This window comes from Scyliorhinus torazame, chromosome 19, assembly GCF_047496885.1.
Source record: "Scyliorhinus torazame isolate Kashiwa2021f chromosome 19, sScyTor2.1, whole genome shotgun sequence".
NCBI lineage: Eukaryota > Metazoa > Chordata > Chondrichthyes > Carcharhiniformes > Scyliorhinidae > Scyliorhinus > Scyliorhinus torazame.
The window spans coordinates 45,995,144-46,019,734 of record NC_092725.1 but is presented as its reverse complement, the minus strand read 5'-3'; the positions used below and the strand labels follow the sequence as shown (position 1 = coordinate 46,019,734).

Sequence of the window (24,591 nt, the reverse complement as noted above, 5' to 3'; positions counted from 1 at the left end):
TAGGAGGAACTTCTTTACCCAAAGTTTTGTGAATCCATGGAATTCCTTGCCCAGTGAAGCAGTAGAGGCTCCTTCATTAAATGTTTTTAAGATAAAGATAGATAATTTTTTGAAGAATAAAGGGATAAGGGTTATGGTGTTCGGGCCGGAAAGTGGAGCTGAGTCCACAAAAAATCAACCATGATCTCATTGCATGGTGGAGCAGGCTCGAGGGGCCAAATGGCCAATCCTGCTCCTAGTTCTTATGTTCTTATGTTCTTATGAGACATGAAGGTTTAGTTAGGGCACTCGAGAGTTACAAGTTAGCTAGGAAGGACCTAAAGAGAGAGCTAAGAAGAACCAGGAGGGGACATGAGAAGTCTTTGGCAGGTAGGATCAAGGATAACCCTAAAGCTTTCTATAGATATGTCAGGAATAAACGAATGACTAGGGTCAGAGTCGGGCCAGTCAAGGACAGTAGTGGGAAGTTGTGCTTGGAGTCCGAGGAGGTAGGAGAGGTGCTAAATGAATATTTGTCATCAGTATTCACACAGGAAAAAGACAATTTTGTCGAGGAGACCACTGAGATTCAGGCTACTAGACTAGAAGGGCTTAAGATTCATAAGGAGGAGTTGTTAGCAATTCTGGAAAGTGTGAAAATAGATAAGTCCCTTGTGCCGGATGGGATTTATCCTAGGATTCTCTGGGAAGCTAGGGAGGAGATTGCTGAGCCTTTGGCTTTGATCTTTAAGTCATCTTTGTCTACAGGAATAGTGCCAGAAGACTGGAGGATAGCAAATGTTGTCCCCTTGTTCAAGAACGGGAGTAGAGACAACCCCGGTAACTATAGACCAGTGAGTTGTGGGCAAAATCTTGGAAAGGTTTATAAGAGATAGGATGTATAATCATCTGTAAAGGAATAATTTAATTAGAGATAGTCAACACGGTTTTATGAAGGGTAGGTCGTGCCGCACAAACCTTATTGAGTTCTTTGAGAAGGTGACCAAACAGCTGGATGAGGGTAAAGCAGTTGATGTGGTGTATATGGATTTCAGAAAAGAGTTTGATAAGGTTCCCACGGTAGGCTACTGCAGAAAATACAGAGGCATGGGATTCAGGGTGATTTAGCAGTTTGGATCAGAAATTGGCTAGCTGGAAGAAGACAAAGGGTGGTGGTTGATGGGAAATGTTCAGACTGGAGTAACTACTAGTGGTGCACCACAAGGATCTTGTTTGGGGCCACTGCTGTTTGTCATTTTTATAAATGACCTGGAGGAGGGTGTAGAAGGATGGGTGAGTAAATTGGCAGATGACATTAAAGTTGGTGGAGTTGTGGACAGTGCGGAAGGATGTTACAAGTTGCAGAGGGACATAGATAAGTTGCAGTACTGGGCTGAGAGGTGGCAAATGGAGTTTAATGCAGAAAAGTGTGAGGTGATTCATTTTGGAAGGAATAACAGGAAGACAGAGTACTGGGCTAATGGTAAGATTCTTGGCAGTGTGGATGAGCAGAGAGATCTCGGTGTCCATGTACATAGAACCCTGAAAGTTGGCACCCAGGTTGAGAGGGTTGTTAAGAAGGCGTATGGTGTGTTAGCTTTTATTGGTAGAGGGATGGAGTTTTGGAGCCATGAGGTCATGTTGCAGCTGTACAAAACTCTGGTGCGGCCGCATTTGGAGTATTACGTGCAATTCCGGTCACCGCATTATAGGAAGGATGTGGAAGCATTGGAAAGGGTGCAGAGGAGATTTACCAGAATGTTGCCTGGTATGGAGGGAAGATCTTATGAGGGAAGGCTGAGGGACTTGAGGCTGTTTTCGTTAGAGAGAAGAAGGTTAAGAGGTGACTTAATTGAGGCATACAAGATGATCAGAGGATTGGATAGGGTGGACAGTGAGAGCCTTTTCCTCGGATGGTGATGTCTAGCATGAGGGGACATAGCTTTAAATTGAGGGAGATAGATATAAGACAGATGTCAGAGGTAGGTTCTTTACTCAGAGAGTAGTAAGGGTGTGGAATGCCCTGCCTGCAACAGTAGTGGACTCACCAACACTAAGGGCATTCAAATGGTCATTGGATAGACATATGGACGATAAGGGAATGGTGTAGATGGGCTTTAGAGTGTTTCACAGGTCGGCGCAACATCGAGGGGCGAAGGGCCTGGTCTGCGCTGTAATGTTCTATGTTCAACTACCCTCTGAAATGGCCCAGTGAGCTGCTTGGCTCAAGGACAGTTCTCTTCCAAGCCACGCGTCATCTTGACTTGGAAATATATCGCTGTTCCTTCAGGGTCGCTGAGTCAAAATCCAAGGACCTCCCAGCATTGTGGAGGCACCGACATCACATGGGCTGCAGCGGTTCACGGAGGCAGCTGACCAACACCTTCTCAAGTGCAATCGAAATGCTGCCTTAGCCAGCGACACCCACATCCTGTGAAAATACATTTGTAAAATTAAGAATGGGCAACAAATTCTGGCCTTGCCAATGATGCGCACATCTCATTTAAAGAATAAAACATGCACATCCTTGGCTATATAAATAGGGACACAGAGTACAAAAGCAATGAAGTTATGGTGAACCTTTATAAAAGATTGGTTTGGCCTCAGTTCTGGGCACCACACTTTAGGAAGGATGTGAAGAAAGGCTGTAGAAAAGATTTTTGTGAAAATGGTTCCGGGATGATACAGGAGTCAACGTTGTTCTAAGAGAAGAAATAGTTCAGTGGAAATTTGATAGCGGCATTCAAAATCATTAGGGGAGAAGGTGGCAGAAGGATTGAAAGCGAAAGACACTATTATAAGGTAATTTGCAACGAAGCAGTGGTGACATGGAAAGCTTTTTATGCAGCATGTGATTAAAGATCTGGAAAGCATGGCTGTTGGAGAGTGATTCACTCGTGGCTGTCAATGGGAAGTTGGGTAATTATCTGAAGATAAAGATGCGCATGGTTCTTGAATGAGGGTGAAGGATTATCTGAGTGCCCTTGCAGAAAGATGCATTGCCTCTTCTGTTGCACAAACATTGCATAATTTTATATATAACAGGTCACTTTGAAGAGTTTGTTATGTAGCAAACTCCTACAGCTATGTTGTGCGCAGTAGGATCTCAAACTACCAGCTGAGATATCAGTTCATCCTTTTTTGAGTATGTTCATTGAATCAGGAATGTTGGGCCAGAGCCAAGGGCAGCAGATGCCTGGGAATGCCATAAACTCACAAGTCACAAACCATCCTAATTTGGACATATAATGCTATTCCTTCATTAAATCTGGATCAACATCTCTACCTGACAGCATTGTGTGAGTGCCTTTGCTGCATAGTCTGCCATGTTTCAAGAAGGCAGCTCTCCACTAGCTTGCCAAGTGCAGTTAAAGATGGATGATATCTCTTGGCCTTGGCAGAGACACCCACATCCTCAAATGCTTCCAATTCACGTGTTTATTCAATTCCCTTTGCAAAGTTATTATTGAATCTACGTCTCCCATCCTCTCCGGGAGGGCATTCCAGGCCATAACTTGTTATAGTTCTTCTCTGGTTACTGACCCTTCTGTCACTGGAGCAGTTACTCCTTATAGACTCAGTCAAATTCCCTCATGTTTCTGAAAAGCTCTATCAAATGCCATCTTAAACATCACTGCTTTAAGGAGAATCCCAGCTCTAGTCTCCACAGCGCTAACGTCCCACATTCCTGATATAATTCCAATAAATGTCATCTGTACCCCCTGTACCCCCTTGATATCCATCTTAAAGTGTGGTGCCAGAAAAGGCCAAAATACCCCAGTTGGGGCTAAACCACAGCTTTTGTACTCTATCCCTCTATCAATAAAGGGAAGGATACTTGTATGCGTTTTTCAAAAGCCTTCTCAGCTGCTCCTGTCACCTTCAGAGATGTGTGTACTTACAGCACCACACCACATCCCACACCCTAGCACCCTCCACCCAAGCCTCTGCACCCATTTTAAAAGTTTACATTGCCGCTCTTGATTCTTCTTACTAATATGCGTCACTTTCCACATCTCTGTGTTATATTGCATCTGCCTTAAGTCAGCCTTTTGCACCAGTCTGTGTCCTGAAACCAGTTACTGTTCTCCTCACTGATCACTACATTTGCAAGTTCCATCTCCTCGGCAAACTTTTTAATTACGCGACTTATGCCCAAAGCTACTAATATGTATCAAATAGAGCCACGTCCCAATACCAACCTGTGGGGAATACAGCTGTATACCTGCCTCCAGCCTGATAAACAGTCATGCACCACCAATCTCTGCTTTTGCTCACTTCGTCAATTCCTTATCCACATTGCCACTGCCCCCTTGAATAACATGGTTTCAATTTTGCTAATAAGTCTATTATTTAGTACTCCATCAAATGCCTTTTCAAAGTCCATATACATTAATCATATTATCCCTTCTGTTGCTTTGACTTAATGCTGTAAAGCGGACTCTAGGTGTACAACCCATTACTCACTTTGCTGTCAGTTCAGAGGTGGCGAGAATCCATCTGGAAGACACTGCCTGCGAGGGTGGTGGAAACGGAGACGATGAGTGATTTCCAAAGTAAATTGGGTGGACGTTTGCGGGAAATTAGTTTGCAGGAATTCCGAAATAGAGTGGGAGAACAGGACTGACTGGATTGCTCTACAGAGAGCTTGCATGGATTTGGTGGGCTGAATGACCTCCTTCTGCGCCTGAATGATTCCTTGGCTAGTGTATATTTGAGAGACCAGCACTCTGCTCACTCACCGAGATGAAGTGTAGAAGGGCTGTGTATTGTACAATTGTGCTTTGAGCGAATGAGCCATGTGACAGTGACTTAAAAGTATGCGGCTTGGTCTGAAGTTTGCGATGGTCGTTTGCGAGCTATTGGTATAAAGCAGAGGTGTGAAATCTGAATGCAAATGACGTTACTGGGACAGGAAGCAATAAACCTTACTGAACTCTGCTCACTGTAGGGTGCCTGTGTTGTATATTTATCACTTTGAAGCAGAGAAGTGAGAAAATCCCCTAGTCGCCATACTCCGGTGCCTGCTCGGGTACACAGAAGGAGAATTCAGAATGTCCATTTCACCTAACAGGCTTGTCTTTCGTGACTTGTGGGCCGGAACCGGAGCACCCGCAGGAAACCCATGCAGACATGGGGAGAATGTGTAGACTCTGCACAGACAGTGACCCAAGCCAGGAATCGAACAGGGGTCCCTGGTGCTGTGAAGCAACAGTGCTAACCACTGTGCTACATATAAATCCTTTGTCAGTCATCAGATGTTCGGCGTGCCTTATTACTGCGATACACCGGCAGGTGGAAGTGTCACTGAGAGATTTCCATTAAAAATGCAGTTTTTCCTGGGTGGAGCCAGTGCTACTTCACCTGAGCTGCTGGGCTTGTGAAGCTGGATCTGTGCAGTCCTTAGATCTGAAGCCAAACAGCATTTGCAGGTATTTAGGTATTGCATCTGTGCAGTTTAGGAAGTTCAGCTGCCATGTGCACATGTCATAATAAGCGCTGGCACAGGAATGAGCCATTTAGTCCCTTGATCCTGTCTCACATTCAAACACAGCTTGGCTGATCTGTGACTGTACACCGTGTACCCAACATTGTCCCAAATCTCTTAATATTTTCACTAAAAATCTTTCAGTCACAGATTTAAAATTAATAGTTGATCCAACCTCTTTGCGTTGAGTTCCAACCTCTACCACTTTATGCATGAAGAAGTGTTTCCTAACTTTACCACTGAAAAGTCTGGCTCTGGGGGAACACAGTGGAGAAGGGGTAATATTAATCCAGAGGCCCAGACTAATTCTCTGGGGTCACGGGTTCAAATCCCACCACAGCAGCTGATAAAATTTAAAATCAATCAACAAGAATCTGCAATTAAAAGCTAGTCTCAGTTATGGTCACATCTACTCTTAAAACGTCTTATGGTTCACTATTTTCTTTAGGATAGGAAATCTGCCATACGTACCTGGTCTTAACTCTTAAATGCCGTCTACAAACTGTGACAAAGTCAAATAAAAGAATGAATCCAGATTCCCTATGGTGCAGAAGGAGGTCATTCGGTCCATCGAGCCTGCACTGACCCTCCGAAAGAGCACCTTACCTAGGCCTGTTCCCCCTTCCTAATCCCATAACCCCACGAACCTGTACATCTTTGGGCACTAAGGAGCAATTTAGCATGACCAATCCACCTAAACTGCACATCTTTGGACTGTGGGAGGAAAGTGGAGCACCCGGAGAAAACCCATGCAGACACGGGGAGAGTGTGCAAACTCCATATAGACAGTCGCTTAAGGCCGGAATAGAATCTGGGTCCCTGTCGCTGTGATGCAGCAGTGCTAACTGCTGTTCCACCGTCCTGCCTCTCTGGTGGACCACCCGGCATTGACCTCGACACGGACACAACAACAGCATGTCCAGCCCTGTAAACCTAGAAAAGGCCTCCATCTGGGGGCTTTTGCCAAAATTAGGAGAGCTGTTCCATACGAGCCTGACATGGTCATGCTTACAGAATCATACCTTACAGACAATGTGCTGGACACCTCCACCACCACCCCTATGTATGTCCTGTCCCATAGTCGGACCAGACCCACCATAGGTGGTAGACAGTCAGGAAGGAGTTTCCCTGGGAGTCCTCAGCATTGACTCAGGATCTCATGGAGAGTCCTGCTGGTTACCACCTACCATCCTCCCTCAGCTGAAGAGTCAGTACTGCTCAATGTTAAACACCACGTGGAGGAAGCGCTGTTTGTGATGGTGGACTTCAGTATGCACCACCTAGAGCGGCTCAGTGGCACCATGAGTGACGGAGCTGTCCAGGACCTGTAGGACATTGCTGCAGACTGGATTTGCTAGCAGGTGGTGAGAGAACCAAAGAGTGAAAAAACTACTTCTTCAGCTTGTCTCACCAATCTACCTGTTGCAGATGCATCTGTCTATGACAGTATTGGTAGGAGTGACCACCACACATTCCTTGTGGTGACAAAGTCCCGCCTTCACATTGAGAGTACCATCCATCATGTTGTGTGGCCTACCGCTGCTAAATGACATAGATTTTGAACAGATCAACTGCTCAAACATCCATGAGGCACAAAGGGCCATTAGCAGTAGCAGAATTGTCCTCAACCACAATCTGTAACCCCACGGACTGGCATATCCCCTACTCTACCATTATCACCAAGCCAGGGAGCATACCACCAAGCCAGGGGGACAACCCTGATTCAAGGAAGAATGCAGGAGAGCATGCCAGGGGCAACATCAGGCATACTGAAAAATGATGTGTCAACCTAGTGAAATTACACACACAAGTGAGTGACAGAGCTAAGAGATCCCACAACCAACGGATGAGATCCAATCTCTGCAGTCCCGCTACATCATGCCGTGAATGGTGGTGGACAATTAAATGACGAACTTGAGGAGAAGGCCCCACAAATATCCCCACCCTCAATGATGGAGGAAGCTCATCAGTCCAAAAGACAAGGCTGAAACATTTGCAACCATCTTCAGCCAAAGGTACCTCATTTGATCTGCATTGCACATGCCAGTCTTCAGACAATTCCATTCGCTCCAGGTGATATCAAGAAACAGCCGAAGGCACTGGATATTGCAAAGGCTATGGGCCCTGGCAACATTCCTGCAATATTATGGAAGACTTGTGTTCCAGAACTTTCCGCTCTCCTAGCCGAGCTGTTGCAATACAGCTACAACACTGGCACCTAACCAGCAAGGTGGAAAGTTGCCCTGGAATGTCCTGTACACAAAAAGCAGGACAAAACCATCAGTCAACTCAATCATCAGTTAAGGGATGGAAGGGATCATCAACTGTGCTATCAAGCGGTGATTACTCAGCAATAACCCGCTCACTGACTTTCACTGGGTTCTGCCAAGACCACTAAGTTCCTGGACTTATTGCAGCTTCATGTCAAACATCGACAAAAGAGCTGAACTCCAGAGATGAGGTGAAAGCGACTCCTTTTTTTAAAAAATGGGCGTGTTGGTGGAGGTCAGTTATCTCAGTCCCAGGACATTTCTGCAAGAATTCCTTAGTGTAATGTCCAAGGCCCAATCATCTTCAGCTACTTCGACATTTAAACATTTACGGGATGTGGGTGTTACTAGTTAAGTCAGCATTTATTGCCCATCCCGAGTTGCCCTTCAGAAAGTGGTGGTGAGCAACCGTCTTGAACCGCTGCAGTTCCTGACGTATAGGTACCCACAGTGTGGGTACCAGTGTCAGGGAGGGAGTTCCAGGATTTTGACCCAGCGACAGTGAAGGAACGGCGGTTATATTTCCAAGTCAGGATGGTGAGTTCCCTGGAGGAGAACCTCCAGGTGGTGGTGTCCCCAGGTGTCTGCTGCTCAAGTCCTTCCCTCCATCATAAGGTCAGAAGTTGGGATGTTTGCTCATGACTGCACAATGTCCAGTACCATTTTCAACTCCTCAGATACTAAAGCAATCCGTGTCTATATGCAACGAGACTTGTACAACATTCAGGCTTGGGCTGATGAATATCAAGTGGCAGCATTGTGGATAGCACAATTGCTTCACAGCTCCAGGGTCCCAGGTTTGATTCCGGCTTGGGTCACTGTCTGTGCGGAGTCTGCACATCCTCCCCGTGTGTTCGTGGGTTTCCTCCGGGTGCTCCAGTTTCCTCCCACAGTCCAAAGATGTGCAGGTTAGGTGGATTGGCCATGATAAATTGCCCTTAGTGTCCAAAATTGCCCTTCGTGTTGGGTGGGGTTACTGGGTTATGGGGATAGGGTGGACGTGTTGACCTTGGGTAGGGTGCTCTTTCCAAGAGCCGGTGCAGACTCGAGGGGCCGAATGGCCTCCTTCTGCACTGTAAATTCTATGATAACAAGTGCCAGGCAATGACCATCTCCAACAAAAGACAAATCTAACCCTCTTTTGACATTAAATGTCATTACGATTGCTGAATCCCCCACTACCAACACCTTGGGATTATCATTGATCAGAAACTGAACTGGACCAGACATTTAAACGATGTGGTCACAAGATGAGGTTGGGAATTCAGAGAGCTTGAATATCAGGGGTGGAAATTCTAGATGAGCAACTCGCCTCCCGACTTCCCAAAGCCATCTACAAGGCACAAGTCAGAAATATGATGGAATGCTGTCCATTTGTCTCAATGAGGGCAGCTCCAACAGCATTCAAGAAGGTCACCCCCAAGCAGGTCAAAACAACCTCCTTGATTGACACCCCAACCACCATGTTAAACATCCACCTCTTCCACTGCCAGCACACAATAGCAGCGTGTGTACCGTCTGCAAGATGCCCTGCAGCAACTCACCAAGGTTTTTCAACAACACCTCCCAAACCTGTGACCTCTACCACATAGAAGGACATAGGCAGGATGTGTGTGGGAATGCCACCACTCTCCAAGCCACACGCCAATCCTGACTTGCAGCTTTATCGCCATTCCTTCACTGTCGCTGGGTGAAAATCCTGCAACTCCCTCCCTAACAGCACAGCACGTACCTACATCTGTAGTTGTTCAAGAAGGCAGCTCACCACCAGCTTTTTGAGGGCAAATGGGATTCTAAATGACAGCAACCCTAGTTTCACGGTGGCAGGCCCCACCTGTGATCCTGTCACCTTGTAGCTGAGAATGCCAGCGCCGGTATCGATCAGGTTGTGTGCGCCTCGTCAATCACCAACAGTTGCCCCTTCATAAGAACATAAGAACTAGGAGCAGGAGTAGGCCATCTGGCCCCTCGAGCCTGCTCCACCATTCAATGAGATCATGGCTGATCTTTTGTGGACTCAGCTCCACGTTCCGGCCCGAACACCATAACCGGTAATCCTTTTATTCTTCAAAAAACTATCTATCTTTATCTTAAAAACATTTAATGAAGGAGCCTCTACTGCTTCACTGGGCAAGGAATTCCATAGATTCACAACCCTTTGGGTGAAGATGTTCCTCCTAAACTCAGTCCTAAATCTACTTCCCCTTATTTTGAGGCTATGCCCCCTAGTTCTGCTTTCACCCGTCAGTGGAGACAACCTGCCCGCATCTATCCTATCTATTCCCTTCATAATCTTATATGTTTCTATAAGATCCCCCCTCATCCTTCTAAGTTCCAACGAGTACAGTCCCAGTCTACTCAACCTCTCCTCGTAATCCAACCCCTTCAGCTCTGGGATTAACCTAGTGAATCTCCTCTGCACACCCTCCAGTGCCAGTACGTCCTTTCTCAAGTAAGGAGACCAAAACTGAACACAATACTCCAGGTGTGGCCTCACTAACACCTTATACAATTGCAGCAGAACCGCCCTAGTCTTAAACTCCATCCCTCTAGCAATGAAGGACACAATTCCATTTGCCTTCTTAATCACCTGTTGCACCTGTAAACCAACTTTTTGCAACTCATGCACTAGCACACCCAGGTCTCTCTGCACAGCAGCATGTTTTAATATTTTATCATTTAAATAATAATCCCTTTTGCTGTTATTCCTACCAAAATGGATAACCTCACATTTGTCAACATTGTATTCCATCTGCCAGATCCTAGCCCATTCACTTAGCCTATCCAAATCCCTCTGCAGACTTCCAGTATCCTCTGCACTTTTTGCTTTACCACTTATCTTAGTGTCGCCTGCAAACTTGGACACATTGCCCTTGGTCCCCAACTCCAAATCATCTGTGTAAATTGTGAACAATTCTGGGCCCAACACTGATCCCTGAGGGACACCACTAGCTACTGATTGCCAACCAGAGAAACACCCATTAATCCCCACTCTTTGCTTTCTATTAATTAACCAATCCTCTATCCATGCTACTACTTTCCCCTTAATGCCATGCATCTTTATCTTATGCAACAACCTTTTGTGTGGCACCTTGTCAGAGGCTTTCTGGAAATCCAGATATACCACATCCATTGGCTCCCCGTTATCTACCGCACTGTTAATGTCCTCAAAAAATTCCACTAAATTAGTTAGGCACGACCTGCCCTTTATGAACCCATGCTGCGTCTGCCCAATGGGACAATTTCCATCCAGATGCCTCGCTATTTCTTCCTTGATGATAGATTCCAGCATCTTCCCTACTACCGAAGTTAAGCTCACTGGCCTATAATTATCCGCTTTCTGCCTACCTCCTTTTTTAAACAGTGGTGTCACGTTTGCTAATTTCCAATCCGCCGGGACCACCCCAGAGTCAAGTGAATTTTGGTAAATTATCACTATTGCATTTGCAATTTCCCTAGCCATCTCTTTTAGCACTCTGGGATGCATTCCATCAGGTCCAGGAGACTTGTCTACCTTTAGCCCCATTAGCTTGCCCATCACTACCTCCTTGGTGATAACAATCCTCTCAAGGTCCTCACCTGTCATAGCCTCATTTCCATCAGTCATTGGCATGTTATTTGTGTCTTCCACTGTGAAGACCGACCCGAAAAACCTGTTCAGTTCCTCAGCCATTTCCTCATCTCCCATTATTAAATCTCCCTTCTCATCCTCTAAAGGACCAATATTTACCTTAGTCACTCTTTTTTGTTTTATGTATTTGTAGAAACTTTTACTATCTGTTTTTATATTCTGAGCAAGTTTACTCTCATAATCTATCTTACTCTTCTTTATAGCTTTTTTAGTAGCTTTCTGTTGTTCCCTAAAGATTTCCCAGTCCTCTAGTCTCCCACTGATCTTTGCTACTTTGTATGTTTTTTCCTTCAATTTGATACTCTCCCTTATTTCCGTAGATATCCACGGTCGATTTTCCCTCTTTTTACCGTCCTTCTTTTTTGTTGGTATAAACCTTTGCTGAGCACTGTGAAAAATCACTTGGAAGGTTCTCCACTGTTCCTCAACTGTTTCACTATAAAGTCTTTGCACCCAGTCTACCTTAGCTAGTTCTTCTCTCATCCCATTGTAATCTCCTTTGTTTAAGCACAAAACACTAGTGCTTGATTTTACCTTCTCACCCTCCATCTGTATTTTACCTAACAAGCTCTTCAGTTTGATACCAGCCTGGTCGAGCTGTGTAGCAGCATCTGGTATGGCATCATCACCAGCTGTCAGGAGTAGAGAAAACCAATGAAAATCGTGAGAGAGAGAGGCAATGTTCATTCAATACACACTTCAAAGTAACCGTCATCCAATAGTCATTTCACAACTTCATAAAACCCAAAAGAAACAATTGCTGACCCACAGTAACCAGTTATCACGTACAATTGGGTGGGAATGGTCCTGGGAGTGCTCAAAACTGAAGCCTCATGATTTTGGATACATCAAGGTTAGGAAATATCCTGATACCAACTATACCCCTCGCCCCATTAACTAATGACTTAATAATCTTTATTGTCACAAGTAGGCTTACATTAACACTGCAATGAAGTTACTGTGAAAAGCCCCTCGTCACCACACTCCTGCACCAGTTTGGGTACACTGAGGGAGAATTTAGAATGTCCAATTCACCTAACAAGCCCATCTTTCAGGACTTCTGGGAGGAAACTGGAGCACCCGGACGAAACTCCCGCAGATACGAGGAAAACGTGCAGATACTGCACAGAGAGTGACCCAAGCCGAGAATCAAACCTGGGGCCCTGATGCTGTGAAGCACCATGCTAACCACTGTGCTACCATGCCGCCAACTTGATACTTTTCAATATTGCACACTAGCTGGAGGAAGCACCGAGGGTGGCAGAGAATATCTTCGGGATGTGATATCTCAATGTATATCACCAAGAATAATTTGGTCGTACTACAACTGACCGAGCCAGCCAAGGTATAAGAATCGGGCAGACAAGGAGTATGGTAGATGATGTGGAACCAATGCAAGGAAGAACCCTTACTGAAGGGCTCTGAGTGAGTGTAAATACACCCATCATTGCACTGTCGGTATGTAGACCAGATTTCAGATTCAATTTCAGGCTATGTTAGCAGAACTTTACAAGTCCATCTAGGTAGCTCATTAACCACATCTGACAGAAGAATCTAGACTAACCACATTTTGTATCATCTCTACGACCGCCTCCCTCCACCTCTAACATCACCCGATTTCACCATTCTCCGCTCATCTGCTTCTGAAACCCTCATTCATGCATTGCTACCTCAAGACTTGACTATTCCAATGTGTTGGCTGGTCTCTCACATGCTACCCTCTGTAAACCTGACATCATCCAAATCTTTGCTGTTCATACAAAAGTGGCTTCACCTGCATCAGATTCCATCCAACTAGCATCGCTGTACTCAGTGACCTTCACTGGCACATGGTCAGCAATATCCGCATTTTAAAATTCTCATTCTTGTTTTCAAATCTTTCAATGCCTCATTCATCCCTACCTCTAAACGCCTCCCACCTACAACCCTCTTGTGCATTCCCAATCACAATTGCTCAACTATTGATAGCTGTGCTTTCCGTGGTCTGGGCCCGATGTCTGGAATTGCCTGTCGACACCTATCTGTCTCTACACCTTCTTCTTCTCCTTTAAGACATTCCTTAAAGCCTGAGCAAGCTTTTGGTCATCTGCCATAATGCATCTTTATGTAGCTTGGTCACCATTTGTTTTATAATGTCCTTGTGAAGTTCCTTTTAAAAAAAATTTAGAGTACCCAATTAATTTTTTCCAATTAACGGACAATTTAGTGTGGCCAATCCACCTAGCCTGCACATCTTTTGGGTTGTGGAGGCAAAACCCACGCACACACGGGGAGAATGCGTAAACTCCACACGGACAGTGACCCAGAGCTGGGATCGAACCTGGGACCTCGGCGCAGTGAGGCAGCAGGGCTAACCCACTGTGCTGCCCTTGTGAAGTGTCTTTTGACATTTTATTCCGCTAAAGTCGCTACATGAGTTATTAGTGCTATGGGATGTTTTTCACTATTGAGGGTGTTGTAAAAATGTAAGGAGTTGTCAAAGCAGAAAGACCCCTGAATCAATGCAAGGGGAGAATGTTTCTGTCACTTTGTAGCAGCAGTGAGTTATCTTTTGGGAGAGTTGACCTGGGTGGGGTTCCCACTCGGAGGCTTTGCACAGCGAGTAATGTCATCAACATGAATTCAGGTAGTTAATTACTGTCATGAAGCAGGACAAATTGAAGGGGATATTAGGGGGATTGTCAAATTCAACAGCTAATTGAATTGCGCTTTGGTATCCCATCTCCCCGTTCCCAGGCTGCACTTGCTTGCCAAGGAAGTCACTGATGTGAGTAATGTGTTGGTCCATTTGATCTTCTAATAAGCGATGAGCATAGGGACACCTCAGTTGGCACATCAGTCATTTTGGGCTCCTTCCCGAGAAATCAAGTATGGCCATTACAAGATGGCGACACATTAATCTCCCTGTGATCAGGGCTGGTATTAACAGGGATGGGTTGGCTTGTTGAACTTTGCACTAAAACGAGTAAAAAAGAAGCTTGTGTTTTTTCCCCCCCTAAATATATCTTTAAAAATAAATAGATTTAGGGTACCCAATTCTTTTTTTTCCAATTAAGGGGCAATTTAGCATGGCCAATTCACCTACCCCACAAACCTTTAGGGTTGTGGGGGTGAAATCCATGCAGACACGTTGAGAATGTGCAAACTCCACACGGACAGTGACCCGGGGCCAGGATTGAACCCGGGTCCTCGGCGCCATGAGGCAGCAGGGCTAACCCACTGTGCCACTAATTATGTGAGCATAATTAGGGAATGCTGCCCTTACCCTAATTATATCTAATTTCAGATCCATTTGGTGAGTCTTGCCAGTCTATCAAATTTCAGAATTTAGTTATAAATTGTAAGTGTCTGTGGTATAGTATGCTCCATGTGATTGATTTACAAAGTAGTAAAACTGAGTGATCTTGGGCGTCATTCTCCGACCCCCCGCCGGGTTGGAGAATCGCCGGGGGCTGCCGTGAATCCCGCCCCTGCCGGTTGCTGAAGTCTCTGGCACCGGATATTCGGCGGGGGCGGGAATCGGGCCGCGCCGGTTGGCGGGCCCCCCCGCTCGATTCTCCGGACCGGATGGGCCGAAGTCCCGCCGATAAATTGCCTGTCCCGCCGGCGTGGATTAAGCCACCTTTTGAACGGCGGGACAAGGCGGTGTGGGCGGGCTCCGGGGTCCTGTGGGGGGCGCGGGGCAATCTGGCCCCGGGGGGGTGCCCCCACGGTGGCCTGGCCCGCGATCGGGGCCCACCGCGGGCGGGCCTGTGCCGTGGGGGCACTCTTTCCCTTCCGCCTCCGCCACGGTCTCCGCCATGGCGGAGGCGGAAGAGACTCCCTCCACTGCGCATGCGTGGGAAACTCTCAGCGGCCGCTGACGCTCCCGCGCATGCGCCGCCCCGAGATGTCATTTCCGCGCCAACTGGCGGGGCAACAAAGGCCGTTTCCGCCAGCTGGCGGGGCGGAAATTCCTCCGGCGTCGGCCTAGCCCCTCAATGTTGGGGCTCGGCCCCCAAAGATGCGGAGCATTCCGCACCTTTGGGGCGGCGCGATGCCCGTCTGATTGGCGCCGTTTTGGGCGCCAGTCAGCGGACATCGTGCCGTTTCGGGAGAATTTTGCCCCTTATGTCTCATAAAAGCTGACCAATTCCTGGTGTTGATTCTGCAGTGTGTACCTATTCTCACACCAATGGCACAGGCTGCACTGACCTTTGATGTGAATGTTGGATGCAAAGCAAGACGGAATGAAAACTGTGTGTGCTCTTCTGCTTCTACACCAGGCATAATCCCGGAGCTGTGACCTATTACTTATGGCCCATTGATTTTTTTTCTTCTTCTTTGACCAGCCCCATTTTAGTGTGGGTTTAGAGTGAAGCGTATTGGGATTGAAATGTTTGTCTGGACCATTAAGTCTGACAAATTACAGTAAGCAAATTGCAGCCTGCTTTTCCCTACAGCCCGCTTGCTTTAAGGAGAGAGTGTGGTTTTGTCCAGTCCGGGTCTGGTTGCATGTTGATTTTGGTTCCACTCTTGACTTCCTCCGATTCAGTTTCGATCGGCACCAACTGAGTTTTGTATTCTTTCAGGGAGAAGAAGCCCATTGGCTGGGACACGGACATGTCTTGGTTAACGGGCGAAGAGCTGCAGGTGGAGGTGCTGGAACATGTTCCACTAACCACGCACAACTTTGTGAGTATTTGACAGCATTGCCAGCTAACCTGGCTCACCCAGCCCTTTCAAAGCTCAGTCTGATCCCTCACCCGTAGGTAGGCCGCCTACAAAAGCACCACTTCGGCCCTTAAATTCTTGGATCATATATTATCCACATTACTGCCTTAATCATTACCCCCAACTTCTTTGGTTTACCCATCAACATACACACTCCAATACAGAACAATAAACCCAGTTAACCAAATCGATATACAAAAATATTATCAGAACCCAAAAAGTCCTGTTGCATCAACACCCATTAAAGTCCAATTTAAACCCACTCGATTCAGACCAGGTCCTTGTTCTTTGTCGAAAGCTTCCGCCGTCTCGAAAAAGTGTCTTTGAGTGGTGCGTGACTCTCAACCTCGTCAGGTATAAACGTACTCCGCTCTTGTACAATGCTAACTTCACCTTATTAAAGTCTCACGCCTCCTTGCAAGCTCTGCCCCGATGTCCTGATACGTTCCCACCTCGATCCAGTTTTCTTTGGCCCATTTCAGGACCTTTAGAACATAGAACATTACAGCGCAGTACAGGCCCTTCAGCCCTCAATGTTGCGCCGACCTGTGAAACCACTCTAAAGCCCATCTACACTAGTCCCTTATCGTCCATATGTCTATCCAATGACCATTTGAATGCCCTTAGTATTGGTGAGTCCACTACTGTTGCAAGCAGGGCATTCCACGCCCTTACTACTCTCTGAGTAAAGAACCTACCTCTGGCATCTGTCCTATATCTATCTCCCCTCAATTTAAAGCTATGTCCCCTCATGCTAGACATCACCATCCGAGGAAAAAGGCTCTCACTGTCCACCCTATCTAATCCTCTGATCATCTTGTATGCCTCAACTAAGTCACCTCTTAACCTTCTTCTCTCTAACGAAAACAGCCTCAAGTCCCTCAACCTTCCCTCATAAGATCTTCCCTCCATACCAGGCAACATTCTGGTAAATCTCCTCTGCACCCTTTCCAATGCTTCCACATCCTTCCTATAATGCGGCGACCAGAATTGCACGCAATACTCCAAATGCGGCCGCACCAGAGTTTTGTACAGCTGCAACATGACCTCATGGCTCCGAAACTCAATCCCTTTACCAATAAAAGCTAACACACCGTACGCCTTCTTAACAACTCTCTCAACCTGGGTGGCAACTTTCAGGGATCTATGTACATGGACACCGAGATCTCTCTGCTCATCCACACTACCAAGAATCTTACCATTAGCCCAGTACTCTGTCTTCCTGTTATTCCTTCCAAAATGAATCACCTCACACTTTTCTGCATTAAACTCCATTTGCCACCTCTCAGCCCAGCTCTGCAGCTTATCTATGTCCCTCTGTAACTTGTAACATCCTTCCGCACTGTCCACAACTCCACCGACTTTAGTGTCATCTGCAAATTTACTCACCCATCCTTCTACGCCCTCCTCCCGGTCATTTATAAAAATGACAAACAGCAGTGGCCCCAAAACAGATCCTTGTGGTACACCACTAGTAACTGGACTCCAGTCTGAACATTTCCCATCAACCACCACCCTTTGTCTTCTTCCAGCTAGCCAATTTCTGATCCAAACTGCTAAATCACCCTGAAACCCATGCCTCTGTATTTTCTGCAGTAGCCTACCGTGGGGAATCTTTGTCCAGTAATGTGGAGACACACTATCACCGCCCATTGAGGGCTCATCCGCCTGTAGCCTCAACCGGAGTGTTCGGTGGGCCCTATCCAGCTCTGAAGGGGACATCGTTCATCATCCATATAAACCTCGCAAACATCTGGGCAAAGTACTAGGCCTCCGGCCCTCCACTCACTCCAGCAACCCGACAATCTTTTTTGATTTTTTTGATTTGATTTGATTTATTATTATCACATGTATTAGTAGTTTCTTGCATGCTGTACAAACAATGCATACCGTACATAGGGAAGGAAGGAGGGACTGCAGAATATAATGTTACAGTTATAGCAAGGTGTGGAGAAAAGATCAACTTAATACGAGGTAGGTCCATTCCAAAAGTCTGACAGCAGTAGGGAAGAAGCGAATCTTGAGTCGGTTGGTACGTGACCTCAAACTTTGATATCTTTTTCCTGACTGAAGAAGGTGGAAGAGAGTATGTCCGGGGTGTGTGGGGTCCTTAATTATGCTGACTGCCTTTCCGAGGCAGCGGGAATTGTAGACAGTTGATGGATGGGAGGCTGGTTTGCGTCATGGATTGGGTTACATTCATGACCTTTTGTAATTTCCTGGGTCTTGGGCAGAACAGGATCCATACCAAGGTGTGATACAACCAGAAAGAATGCTTTCTAGGGTGCATCTGTAGAAGTTGGTGAGAGTCGTAGGTGACATGCCAAATTTCCTTAGTCTTTTGAGAAAGTAGAGTCGTTGGTGGGCTTTCTTAACTATAGTGTCGGCATGGGGGGACCATGGGGTGATCTGGACACCTAAAAACCTGAAGCTCTCGACCCTTTCTACTTTGTTCCCATTGATGTAGACAGGGGCATGTTCTCCACTACGCTTCCTGAAGTTGATGACAATCTCCTTCGTTTTGTTGACATTGAGGGAGAGATTATTGTCGTCGCAGCAGTTCACCAGATTCTCTATCTCATTCCTGTACTCTGTCTCATCATTGTTTGAAATCCGGCCCACTACAGTAGTGTCATCAGCAAATTTGAAAATCGAGTTGGAGGGGAATTTGGCCACACAGTCATAGGTGTACACAGGCCAGATGACATGAATCCCAGGTCCCGGTTCATGTCACATTACATTCATCCCCCACCATCTGGCCTGCGAAATCCTACCAACTGTCCTGGCTTGAGACAATTCACACCTCTTTAACCTGGGGTTACCCCATCTCTGGATCTGTAAAGATTTAATCACCTGCTAATGCTCGCATTCCTAGCATTGTTTGGCATCTTTGAATTTGTCTATATATGTGTTTCTGGAACAGACCTCTTCATTCACCTGAGGAAGGAGCAGCGCTCCGAAAGCTAGTGACATCGAAACAAACCTGTTGGACTTTAACCTGGTGTTGTAAGACTTCGTACTGTGCTCACCCCAGTCCAACGCCGGCATCTCCACATCCTATATAGTTGTAGCAAGAGTTCCATCCTTTTATATTCAATCCCAGTTGCAATAAAGGCTAACGTTACACCTACCTTCCTAATTACTTGCTGTACCTACATGTTTTTTTGGTTCATTTCAAAGAACACCCAGATCCCTCTGCAGCAAAGAGTTCTACAATCTCTCTCTATTTAAATAATCTGTTTTTCTATGCTTCCCCGCCCCCAAAAATGGTTTCACTCTAAACTGCTGACTTGTGAAGCAGAACAAGTCCAGCGCGGGTTCAATTCCCATACCAGCCTCCCCGAACAGGCGCCAGAATGTAGTGACTAGGGGCTTTTCACAGTAACTTCATTTGAAGCCACTTGTGACAATAAGCGATTTTCATTTTATTTCATATACTCCATTTGTTAAATTTGCACCCATTCACTTAACCTATCTGTGTCCCTTTGCGGACTCTCTCTCGACTTGATTTCTACCTACCTTTGCATCATCAGTAAACTTGATACACGATACACTCAGTCTCTTCGTCCAAGACAGTTTGTCAATAAAAGTTCTAAAGAAGAGTCATACACACACGAAACATTAACTCCACAAATGTTTTTCCAACGTTTTCTGTTTTTATTTCTGACAGTAAATAGTTGAGTAAATAGTTCTGATTCCTGCAGAACTCCACTAGTTACAGATTGCCAGCCTGAAAATGAATCATTTATCTTGACGCTGTTTCATGTGTGGGTTGGCTAATCTTCTATCCATTCTAAGAAATCGCTCCCAACACCATGAGCTCTTATCTTACGTAGTAATCCCTGTACCTTCAGCTGCCGGAGTATAAGTTCTGGAATTTCCCTTCCTAAACCTCGCTGCATGTCTACCTGCCTCTTCTCATTGAGATGCTTTTTAAAAACCTACCTCTTTGACTGGTCACCTGCTCCAATGCCTACTACTCCTTTGGCTCAGCATCAATATTTGTCTCATTACATTCCTGTGAGCAACCTTGTCCTTATCGAATGCCTTTTGGAAATCCAAATACACTATATCTAATGGTTCCCCTTTATTTACCCTAGTTGTTATATCTTCAAAGATCTCTAATAAATTTGTCAAGCACAGTTTTCCCTTTCATTAAGCTATGTTGACTCTATTTGATTGCATTGTGATTTTCTAAATGTCCTGCAAATACTTTCTTAATAATGGATTCCAGCATTTTCCCAATAACAGATGTCAGACTAACTGGCCTATAATTTCTGGCTTTCTGGAATAGAAGTGTTACTTTTGGGCATTTACTGCAGTTTCATTTGATTGCTGTCACTGGTCTCAATCGTAACCCCTCCCACCACCCTCAAGTGGTACACTACAGCTGAAATGTAGACACAGCTCAATTTTGGGAGGAAGCAAACCATCAATCCTGACCAATATTGGCTCCTGGTCCCCAAAATGCTTCCAAATTAAAATTCTCACCTTGGCTTCAAATACCTCCAGTGCCTTGATCTTCCTGTCTCCCTAACCACCTGCAGCCCTACAATCCTCTGAGAACTCTGCATTCCTCTAAATTTGGCCTCTTATTGATCGCCGATTTTAATGTTGGTTGGTGGCTGTATCTTCAGCTGCTGGGGTATAAGTTCTAGAATTTCCCTCCGGAAATCTCTCTGCCTTCCTCTCCTATTTTAGATGCTCTTTTAAAAGCTACCTCTTTGACTAGACATTTGGTTACCTGCTCCAATGTCTGTTCCATTGGCTCAGCAGTAATATTTGGCTAAGGAGAAAAGGTGGCACAGTAGTTAGCACTGCTGCCACACAGCACCAGGTTCGATTCCAACCTCAGGTGACTTTATGGAGTTTGCACTTTCTCCGTGTGTCTGCGTGGATTTCCTCCGGGTGCTCCGGTTTCCTTCCACAGTCCAAAGATGTGCAATGATGGCGGCACGGTAGCACAGTGGTTAGCAAAGTTGCTTCACAGCTCCAAGGTCCCAGGTTCGATTCCCGGCTTGGTTCACTGTCTGTGCGGAGTCTGCACGTTCTCCCCGTGTCTGCATGCGTTTCCTCCGGTTGCTCCGGTTTCCTCCCACAGTCCAAAGATGTGCAGGTTGGGTGGATTGGCCATGTTAAATGCCCTGAGTGTCCAAAAAAAAGGTTAGGTTGGGTTATGGGGAGAGGGTGGAGGTGTGGACTTAATTAGTGTACCCTTTTCAAGGGACGTTGCAGACTCGATGGGCCGAATGGCCTCCTTCTTGCACTGTAAAGTCTTTGATTCTATGTTAGGTGAATTGGACATGCCAAGTTGCCCCTTAGTGTTCGAAGGTTAGGTGGGGTTACGGGATAGGGCAGGGGAGTGGTCCTAGGTGGGGTACTCTTTTGGAGGGTCTACTCACTGGGAGGTTCAGACTCTGGGACGAATGGCCTCCTTCTGCATTGTAGGGATCCTCTTATACTTGTATGGTATCTTACCCAACAATTGACGTACTTTAAAGAACGGAACATCTCGGCTCAGACATAGTGGGCATGTAGCATGTGTGAATCATGACAATATCCCTGAGGATGTGTTATATGCTTAAGCATTTGCGATTTAAATTTGGATACCACCTGTGAGATAGGCTTAGATTCAAGGCCTCCTTGAAGACAAACCTCAAGAAATGTGGCATGTCCACCACACACTGACAGAAATGTACAAGAAAGAATGACCAGGGAGTGATTCCAATTACTGGCGTTGTTTCCTTTGAACAGCGACGAATACAAACCACTAAGGACAAAAAGCAAAATAGAAAGATTGAGTAATTCCAACAAAATCAGACAATTCACCCTTGCCCACACTGTGCAAAGCCATATAGATCTGAAATTGTGTTCTGCTGCCAGGTTAAAATGACTTCAAGCAAGGAATAGCCATCTAGGGTAACAAAGGCGAATCAGTGGTTACTGCAGCAGCCTGTGTTCACACACATGCTGTGGTGAGTAAATCGCCTCCTAACTTCCCAAAACCAGTCCACCAACTACAAGGCACAAGCCAGGAGTGTGATGGAATACTCTCCACTTGCCTGGATGAGTGCAGCTTCAACAACACTCAAGAAGCTCGACACCATCCAGGATGAAGCAGCCTGCTTGATTGGCATCCATCCACTACCTTCAACATTCACTCCCTCCACCGCCGACACACAATAGCAGCGTGTGCACCATCGACAAGATGCACTGCAACAATTCACCAAGGCTCTTTCGACGGCACCTGAACCTGTGGCCTCTACATCCAGAAGGACAGCAGACGCATGGGAACACCGCAAGCTGCAGGTTTCCCTCCAAATCACTCACCACCCTGACTTGGAAGTATTCCGCCATTCCTTCACCGTCGCTGGGTCAAAATCCTGGAACACCCTCCCTAACAGCACTGTGGGTGTACCTACACCACTTCGACTGCAGCAGTTCAAGAAGGCAGCTCACCACCACCTTCCCGAGGATAGTTAGAGGTAGCAACAAATGCTGGCCTACCAGTGAAGCTGACGTTCCATTAAATAATTTTTTTTGGATGAGCATTTACTGAAATCTCAATGACAACATAGAGATGGTGTCTGATCACATGTTGTTAAACATGAAATGGCTGAATAAGCAGTGATGGCAGTTTTGGACAGCCATGTGTCTCCTTTGAACCTGTCTCTACACTCTGTCCCTCTCTGCAAAAGAATAAAGATTTAATTAACGCAGGCCCCAATTTAATCATGCAATGCATCCTATATGTTAAGTAATGGTTAAGAAACATTCCAATTAGTTGTCTCATTTATGTTAAGTATCCAATAATTGACATTGATATGTAAAGAGGCTTCAGGTGGCCTTTGAGTCAGGTGATGTGAAGATAGAGTTTTGTTCAGAGTCTGTTAAAGTGAAATAAAGGTAAACATCCTTCAATTGCGCTGTATTGGACAGTGGCTGCACATCTGTGTGTGGAATTGACTGGTTAAAATGTTACCTGGACTCCTGAAAAGGAGAAGAACCTTTGACTCTTTATACAATAGCAGCTAAACATCTAACAAATGGTAGCAGAGGATGGTTGCTGTGCAAATGTGAAGGGTTGAAAGATCCAACTTTCCCAGACCAAACCAAGGAGTGAGTGAAAAGAAAAAAAAAGATTATATGGCTGAACCTAGGATAAAGATGGCCAGATATGACTATCCCCCCTTGTTTTCTGAAAGGTGACCGTACGACCAATGGAGAAGTGCAGTAGTTATGTGGACTAAGGTAACTGCCTTGGGAAAGAGAAAACAAGGTACGGCATTGGCTCTTTCTCTACCTTATGACAGTAAAATCCGAAGCAAAGTGTTTTCTGAGCTGGAATTGGAAGAGTTAGACTCAGAAGAAGGTCTGGAGACTCTATTACATTATATGGATAAGATTTATAAAAAGGATGACTTGTTAAGTGCATATGAAGCATGGTCGGATATTGGCTCCGGACAATAGAGGAATTCTCCATGGAAGACTATATAATGGAATTTGGCAGACTATATAAAAGGCTGCAGAAACACAACCTGGAATTTCCACAGTCTGTGTTGGCCTTTAAATTACTTGACTGTGTTAGAGTGAGCAACATGGATAGGCTCCTGCTTTTGACAGGAGTTCAGTTTGCGGATAAGGATACCTTGTTCGATCAGATGACAGAAGCTTTAAAAAAGTTTCTTGGGAAACATTTGATTATGATGGCTCTGATGACACAAATAGGTCAGTCTGCAATTAAGCAGAATATGGAAGATACACTACTAACAGGATGGTGAAATCGCATGGCTACAAACAGGTTCCAAGACTATAGAAGGAGATCGGGACCCGGACATTATGAAGACCGAAACCCAGTTAGAACCTACAATAGGAAGATGAACCCCAGAAATGCCCGGGGTATAATAAATCGATGTTTTTGATATGACTCTCAATACCATTATGCTTTCAACTGTCCAACACGTTATAATAGAGTGTTTGAAGCGACACATGATACAGAAGAGTCAGAAGAGGAAAAGGATAGTGACCAGAAAGAAGGCATTGTCCTATTAACAAGCAGTTTTACTCCGGTAATGAGGGTGTTCGTTGCAGAATCCTTCAATTGCGCTGTATTGGACAGTGGCTGCACATCTACTGTGTGTGGAATTGACTGGTTAAAATGTTACCTGGACTCCTTGAATGCTGAAAATCGTAACAAGGTTAAGGAATTTGAAAGTTCCATAAGTTTCAGGTTAGGGGATGATAATACTCTGAAGTCGCTGAAAAGAGTGGTGATCCCTTGCAATTTTGCCGGAGTGAATCATTTCATTAGCACAGATGTTGTATCAAGTGAGATACCTGAGCAGACCGTCGATGAAGAAAGCACACATGAAACTGGATATGGAACAGGATAAGGCAACAGTTTTTGGAAAGACGGTGGACGTACAATTTACACAGTCGAGACACTATTGTATTCCATTACTGACAAATAATATTTCAAGTACAGTTGTTAAGGATGTGTTAATGGCAGT

General features: G+C 45.6%; 1 protein-coding gene across 4 annotated transcripts in view; it reads left to right on the top strand.

Annotated features, from left to right (window-relative positions):
- braf (B-Raf proto-oncogene, serine/threonine kinase) overlaps positions 1 to 24,591 on the top strand; it is a 202,240-nt gene that overhangs the window by 67,834 nt on the left and 109,815 nt on the right. For all 4 annotated transcript variants that reach the window (XM_072484234.1, XM_072484233.1, XM_072484232.1 and 1 more), the window contains exon 5: positions 15,940 to 16,042. In XM_072484234.1, coding sequence (XP_072340335.1) covers positions 15,940 to 16,042 — 103 coding nt within the window. The remainder of the gene's footprint in view (positions 1 to 15,939; positions 16,043 to 24,591) is intronic.